At 67.0% G+C, this 6,817-nt stretch overlaps 3 protein-coding genes across 3 annotated transcripts; 1 reads left to right on the forward strand and 2 right to left on the reverse strand.

Moving 5' to 3' along the window:
- Positions 1-449: 449 nt before the first annotated feature.
- Positions 450-890, reverse strand: MNEG_12488 (hypothetical protein; the record flags this gene model as incomplete). The annotated part of the gene is made up of 1 exon (XM_014039038.1): positions 450-890. A coding segment is annotated over one exon (441 nt), but the record flags the coding sequence as incomplete, so codon positions are not given.
- A 1,292-nt stretch (positions 891-2,182) lies between these two features.
- On the reverse strand, positions 2,183-3,894 carry MNEG_12489 (hypothetical protein; the record flags this gene model as incomplete). The annotated part of the gene is made up of 3 exons (XM_014039039.1): positions 2,183-2,729; positions 2,962-3,074; positions 3,574-3,894. The coding sequence occupies 3 exons, from the start codon at positions 3,892-3,894 to the stop codon at positions 2,183-2,185; spliced, it is 981 nt and encodes a 326-aa protein (XP_013894493.1).
- Positions 3,895-5,381: 1,487 nt separating this feature from the next.
- MNEG_12490 (hypothetical protein) lies at positions 5,382-6,289 on the forward strand (the record flags this gene model as incomplete). Its single annotated transcript, XM_014039040.1, has 4 exons — positions 5,382-5,399; positions 5,763-5,844; positions 6,142-6,209; positions 6,278-6,289. 4 exons carry the CDS (start codon positions 5,382-5,384, stop codon positions 6,287-6,289), a joined length of 180 nt encoding a protein of 59 aa, XP_013894494.1.
- Between the last annotated feature and the right edge of the window lie 528 nt (positions 6,290-6,817).

A 6,817-nucleotide genomic window follows, 5' to 3' on the forward strand; every position in this document is an offset into this window, starting at 1 on the left:
GCCCTGCGCGTTCAGCTCCTCGCTGATGTCCCTGCCCATCTGGCGGGCCTCGCTCAGTGTGGCAGCACCGTCAGAAGGAGCGGACCTGCCGCGGCGGGCGCCGCCGCCGTCCGAGACCAGCACCTTGACGCCCTGGGTGGGGTGGTGCGGTCGTGGGGGGTGGGGAGGGTAGGGCAACCAAGCTGAGTGACAGCGCAGGGTCGGAAGCGACGAGACACATTCTTAATTGGGACAAGAGCTGCGCCATTCAGCAGCGTAAAGCAGGCCCGTGCGCTTGCGTATCAGCGCCGCCACAGGCCCGCGGCTAGCACCCCAGCCTCAAGGCAGCTGCGGTTGGCGGCGCAGGGCGCGGGCGCTGTTGTTTGGGTTTCAGCCGGCGGCGGTATGCACCACTGCCGGTGCTGCCGAGCTGAAGAGTCGCTCGAAGACGGAGCCCGCGCGCCACCCACCCTGCCGCCGTTGCTCCGGGGCGAAGGCGTGCCGATCATGCTCAACACCTCATCCGAAATTGGGGCTTGATCGCCGCCATCGCCGCGGTCGCCGCCATCGCCGCGGTCGCCGCCATCATAACCGCCGTCGCCGATGCCCTCCAAGGTGCTACCGCGCGCGTGGCCGCGGCCACGGCCCCTGCCGCCCCTGCCGCCAATGCCGCCCCTGCCACCCCTGCCGCCGGCACCTCTGCTGAAGCCCCTGCCGCCGCGCTCCTGCTGCTGCCACTGCTGCCGCTCAGACGCGGGGCTGCGGGGTGCCTCTTCGTCGAGGGACCCTCCGCTGCTGAACAGGCGCCGGCGCCGCTCCTGGTCGCGCGCCCGAGGGCCGCCCTCGCGAGTCGCGGGCCCGGAGCCCTCCGCGGATGCGACAGCCGTCACGGCCAGCGCGTTGCGGCGCATCGGCCAGCGGCCGCATGATCGCGGCTGCGACACGGCCGAAGCACGGGCGCCCGCTGGGCATTGCGCCCGCATGGCGCCTTGCTGCACTGAGACGGTGTGCAGCGGCAGCCACTGCACGGGCACGCGAGCACGGGCAACAATGTGCCCTGAGGCTGGCTTGCCGCGTATGTGTATGTGAACCAACGTCTCAGGCACTGAGCTATCGACGAAGATACACCGTGTTCGATGCGAGCTCAGAGCGGTCAGCTCAGGCTGCAGGGCCGACGGCGTTCGTTGCCAATCCACAAGTGCAGTGGAGCTGGAATGATGATGTACGGTCAATGTGCATTGATATCACCGTCGGCCTGCGACGACGAGTGATCTGTCTGTTCTGGCAGTGAGGGGTCTGACAAGGATGACACACAGAGATGAAGAGATGTGCCAAGGGTTGGTACGGGCGCTCGACCTTCTGTAGGAAACAGCTGACACCACTTGATATCTGTCCCTGAAAAGCACAGAACGTGACTGTTTCCATGCTCGCTTCTGTTTCATCGGCAGGCCATCACACCCCCCAACACTTGCACGCTCAGCCCCCAACATGAACACACACACACACACACACACACAGCCTTCTGCCCACAATTGCTGTACGCAAGAGCACTCCAACCCATGCATGGATCCACACAGGCCAGCGCATGCGCATGCACTTGCAGCTCTCGCCGGGGGGGTGGGGGCGCACACACACACACACACACACACACACACACACACACACACACACACACAAAAACACACACACTCTCTCTCACACGCCCTCACGCACTTGCAGAGACGATACTGCAGGTACTGATAAGCGTAAAAACACAGGCCGAGTCGCAGAAGAGTTACCTCAGATGGTGCAAACCAATTCAATAGTTCTCTGTCCCTCAATCCCTGTGATCACAAACGCGGCAAAAACCTGTGCGCCATGGCGATTCGCAGCGAGCCCGCTCCACTGCAACCTCACTAGCGGCAAGAGGAGGGCAACCTTTGCGCGCGACGCAAAAAAATTCAGAGTGCTGCGGTCCCGGCATGCGGCGCTCCCTTTTGTGCTTCACTGCACCGAGCACTGCGAACTGTCTCTTGCACCGCACCGTTTTGGCCTCAGATTCGTCTCACTGGCGACCCTGGCCCCAGCATTTGGCAAGTGCACACCGGCTGCAGGCCATTGCACTCGGGCAGCCACACCGCCGCAGCCGTCGGCGCGGCCCACCCGCGACCCGCAGCTCCACCGCACGCCCCCTCCCGTGTCGCATCCCCAGCCGCGTGCCGCCTCACGCCGCCTTCGCCTTTTCGGCGCCCGCGGCAGGCGCGACGGCGCGGCCGCTTGGCTGCGACTTGGCGAGCGTGTAGAGCATGAACCCGGCCACTGACACGAGGTATCCCCCCAGCTGTGCCCCGCTGACGTGCTCGCGGCTGACTGCGACCGAGTACCAGATCACGGCGAGGTTCTTCAGGCAGCCGGCCACCTTGAAGGTCAGCGACCCCGTGCTGCCAATGGCCCAGAACGAGGTCAGGTTGACCAGGAAGCTCAGGGCCGCCGCGTAGGCAAGCTCCCCCTGGATGGGCGCGAGCGCGCCGGCGACGCCGCGCAACAGGAGCAGCGGCCCCGTGCCCTCGGACACCAGGCTGCCGCCGATCAGCAGCGCCGCCGCGGGGAGGGAGACGTAGACGAGCGTCTCGACGCTCGTAAAATGGTGCGCGCTCATGAGGCGCTGCGAGCCGACAACGCGCGCCGCCTCGGTGAAGCTGCTGCCGACGAAGAACAGGGCGCCGAGGGCGCTCCAGGAGGGGGCGCCCGTCTCCACGAACGTGGCGCCGCTGCAGCCAGAGGCGAGGGGCACGGGGGCAGACGTGTTGGTAGAGAAAAGCGAGGCTTTTGGTCGCGGCAAACCCCCAGGAATCTGTGTAGATCGCTGGCTAATCCCCTGTCAGAGGGATACAGTACACATACAAGCTGCAGCCTGAGGCGCAGAACCGCGGCCCAGGCCACAGCTTGACCAACCCCTGCAGCTGCCGGCCTTCCCAGCCCCCAGGCGGCCTTGGCGCTCACCCCGTGCCGAGCGCGATGAGCGTCACGCTCGCCAGGAGTGGCAGCGTCAGCCGCTCCTGGCCCGCAATCACGGCCAGGACCAGGGTCACAGCCGGCGTCATGGCCTTGAAGATCTGGGGGCGGCGGCCCAGGTGGGGTTGGGCAGTGGTGGGGGTGCGGGGTCAGCGGCAGAGCTTGCGGGCAACCCTGATGCGACAAGCGCCAGCTGTGGTTCGTGACTGCCTGGCGAGGCCCTGGTTGCAGTGTCACGGCGTGCGGTGCTCCAGGCGGCTGCGCCCACGGAGGAGCGGCATGCTGCCTCCGGAGCTCAACGGACATGGCGGACCCTGGCTGGCTCGGCCACAGTAGCCCATTCGGGCAGGCCACCACAAGGCTTGGCCGACTCAGCACTGAGGCTGGGCAGCAGCCCTCCAGCCGTTGACAGCCCTGCAGCCCACCATGATTCAAAAACCAGCGCTGCAGCCATAGCCCCTTCGCATCGACACGGCACCAGGGCAGCATGGACATCGCAGTCACACGGCCTTGAAGCGCCCTCCCTCCCATCAGGGCTGCCCCATCTTAGTTTCTCCTCCTCACCCCCTCCCCCGTCTGCTCGCCCCCCGCGGTCCCCACCTGGATGAACGCCACGCTGAGGTGGAGGTAGGCCGCGTTGCCCAGCCACATGGTGAGGAATGTGAAGCCCCACATGGGCCCCAGCGTCGGGACGAGCCAGCCCAGCGGGGGCAGGCTGCGGCTGCGCTTGCCAGACAGCCACCCGAGCAGCAAGCCGCCGAGCGCCGACGCCAGCTGGCCCACGCCGGTGACGAACATGGGGTACGCAAAGCCCTTGGAGTAGACGCGCTTGTTGGCGATGATCAGGGCCGACGACACCAGCATCCAAGACAGCGTCGACGCCAGCCCGACGGCCGCCGACCGCGCGCCCACGCCCGCCATCGCGTCAGACCCTGTGCTGCCGCTCCGTCGCCCTCGCCGCTGAGCAGCCGCCGGCGCGCGGCAGGGGGGGTGGGGCTGTTTGTGGCCTCACTGCTTTGGCTTCTGGTTGGAGTACTGGAGAGCGAGGGCGACAGACCAGCTAGTGAGGCGCAAGAAAGTAAAGACCATCGGCAGGAAAGCAAACAGGTAAAGCAAGTGCGGCCGCTATGCAGCGCGTCCCGGTACTGCAAAGGCAGCAACCGCCAACCGGCAGTTTGCTGGCGAACTTGCAAAAGCTGCAACAGCGTCATTTGCAGCGCTGGCGTGCCTGCCGTGACTATCTCGGCCTTGGTATGATTGCCGCGCACTAGTCCCGGCAGGCCGGCGGGCTGCTGGCGCCCCGCTGCTGGCGCCCTGCTGCTGGCGCCCCGCTGCTGGCGCCTGCAGGCCCACCTTGCGCAGGACCCACTGCGCGCTCTCCCGCGCGTGCGCCGCCAGCTGCTGCACGCGCTCAGGGTCCCCCTCCTCCGTAAAGTTGGAGAAGGTCTGCCGGATGTAGCGCGCGTAGTAGCTGCGCGCCTCCCTGCGCCGGGCAAGGGCGGCTATGAGGCCCCGCCGCAACCAGAGCGTCGAGCCGGCGGCGGCAGGCACTCGCGCCCTGCTCGGCGCAACCAACCGCCCTGAATGTGCGGTCGATTGGCGACACGCCCGCACCTTGGCAGCTGCCGCGTCTGCCTAAGTAGCTCTCTGAACAATGAAAGGGATTGCGCTGATGCGGTCATGCCCCGGAGGCCTGAGAGGCGTGTGCGCGCAGGTGGGGAAGGCAGTGTGCGCGATGCTGTTGTGCGGGCCGCTCTCCAGCGCGCTTGTTGCTCTCCATTGCGACCGGTTGTGGTGCACGGCTATGGCACCGTTCACACGCTGATACACGCCGCTGCTTGGGAGGTGTGGCAACCCCGCGCCAACCTACCGTACACTGGTGTGTCAGATCGTGTGCGGGGGCGTAGCCGATTGTTCTCCTATTGTTGTTTAAAACTTTGAACGATTGCAAGGGGGCGGACAATCAGCCGTCTTGTTGGTGGTCGGCCCAAAACGAGAGCCTTGCAGGTCGGACACCACCTCGTCCTGATCATCACCTTCAGAACGCGGCGCTGGACGCATGCGACGCAGTAGTAGCTACCTAGGCTCAGGCCTCTTGCGCCTGTCTACAGTCGCAGCAAACCGTGGGTGTCGGGTGTGCGCAGGGTGTGCGTGTGGGTATCGCAGTGCCGCCACGGGTGCGCGTTGGTTTGGCAACTTGCACGCATGCTTTGGCAGACAACCAATGTCAGATCACCCTTCTTAACCGGAAGGTCCCTCCCCATTCTCATCGGGACCTCTACACAGCCTGGAGCGCGGCCGTGCCCGGCCATGCAAGGGCAATAGCGTCGTCGCCCTCGCTGCATGCCTCCGCCCTGGCCGCGCATGGCACCACTGTGCTGTGCGTGCGCAAGGACGGGGAGACGGTGATGCTGGCGGATGGACAGGTGGGGAGCGGCACGCAGCGCGGCCTCGGCATGCACGAACAGCGGCAGCGCGGCCTGGAGCATGCAGCACATGCAACATCACCATCACTGTGCAAGCTTTGCTGATGTTGGGTGCTGAGGTCGCCACGCATGCGGGCCGCGGGCCTGCAAGAGTCGCCGCTCGTTCAGTACAGTACAGACACTCCACGGCCGAGCCTCGCCTTGCCACCATGCTGGGCCCCTGCACCACCATGCGTGGCGTCCTGCCCTCCTCCCCTGGACACCCATGCGGGCCCCTCCCTTTGCGCATGCCGCTCCCTGTGCATCAACCTCCGCCCCACAACCTCGTGCTTGTTTTCTTGCTCGGCCACACCCCACCACCAGCTCACCCTGGGCGACAAGGTGTTGAAGCACAACGGCCGCAAGATCCGGCGGCTCGCGCTCGGGGCGCTCGGCGGCTTTGCAGGTGCGCAGCTCAGCGGGTCGCGCGCTCTTAGGGGTACTGGACCTGTGGCCGCGAGGGGGCAGGTGGAGGGGGGAGGGAAGGAGTGGGCGTTCCGAGCCCGCTTTGGGCGGGCCGCTGCTGCTATCGCGGCGCTGCGGGCGCTGCGCGGCTGCGTGCAGGTCGTCAACGCGCGGCGCACGGTGCGACCATGGCCTGCACCAGCGACGGCAGCCCCCAGCTGGGCCACGCCGCGTGATGCCTGTGACCAGCGGCGGCCGCCCGAAAAGCGCGCCGCGTCCCCACCGCCCCACCCCCCAGGCAGCACCGCTGACGGCCTCACCCTGTTTGAGCGGCTGGAGGCGAAGCTGGAGCAGCACCCGGGGCAGGTGGGCGGAGGGACGCGGCGCTTCGATAACCATGTGGCGTGTTGGCCATATGAGATTGTGGCATGCAGGTGGTTGCCTAGTGCTGCACGCTCGGCTGAGGCGAGCAGCCTCATCGCTGCCGCGCGCTTCCGCCGGCGTCGGCAACACCTGCGGGTGCCCTTGTGCGAGGGGTGCAATCAGCCGCAGCAGCAGCTGCCCAACAGGCCCCCCTGCTACTATCCCATGCTTTGACGAGCCCAGCTGCGGCGTGCGGCCGTGGAGCTGGCCAAGGCGTGGCGGCAGGACAGGGTGCTCAGACACCTGCAGGTGGGCGGGGCTGCGCCGGGGAGGCCCGGGCTCCGGGCACAGGGGAGTCGGGGGCCGGATAACCAGCATCGCGCAGCGCCGCAGGACGGACCACCCTCGTGTAAGGGGCGGCCGGGCAATGAGCGTTGAAACGCGGGCGGTCACTTTCCATGCGGTGGCGCGCCGCCCCACCTCTTCCTGCGTCCCCGCGGCTTTGTCTGGCCCCGCTGCCTCACCCACACCCACACACCCTTTTCACCCTCTTCAAACCCACCTGTGCGCCATCCCCCGCTCCCACAAGAACCACGCCCCAACCCCTGGCC

Source organism: Monoraphidium neglectum, assembly GCF_000611645.1.
Source record: "Monoraphidium neglectum strain SAG 48.87 unplaced genomic scaffold scaffold03272, whole genome shotgun sequence".
Classification (NCBI taxonomy): domain Eukaryota; kingdom Viridiplantae; phylum Chlorophyta; class Chlorophyceae; order Sphaeropleales; family Selenastraceae; genus Monoraphidium; species Monoraphidium neglectum.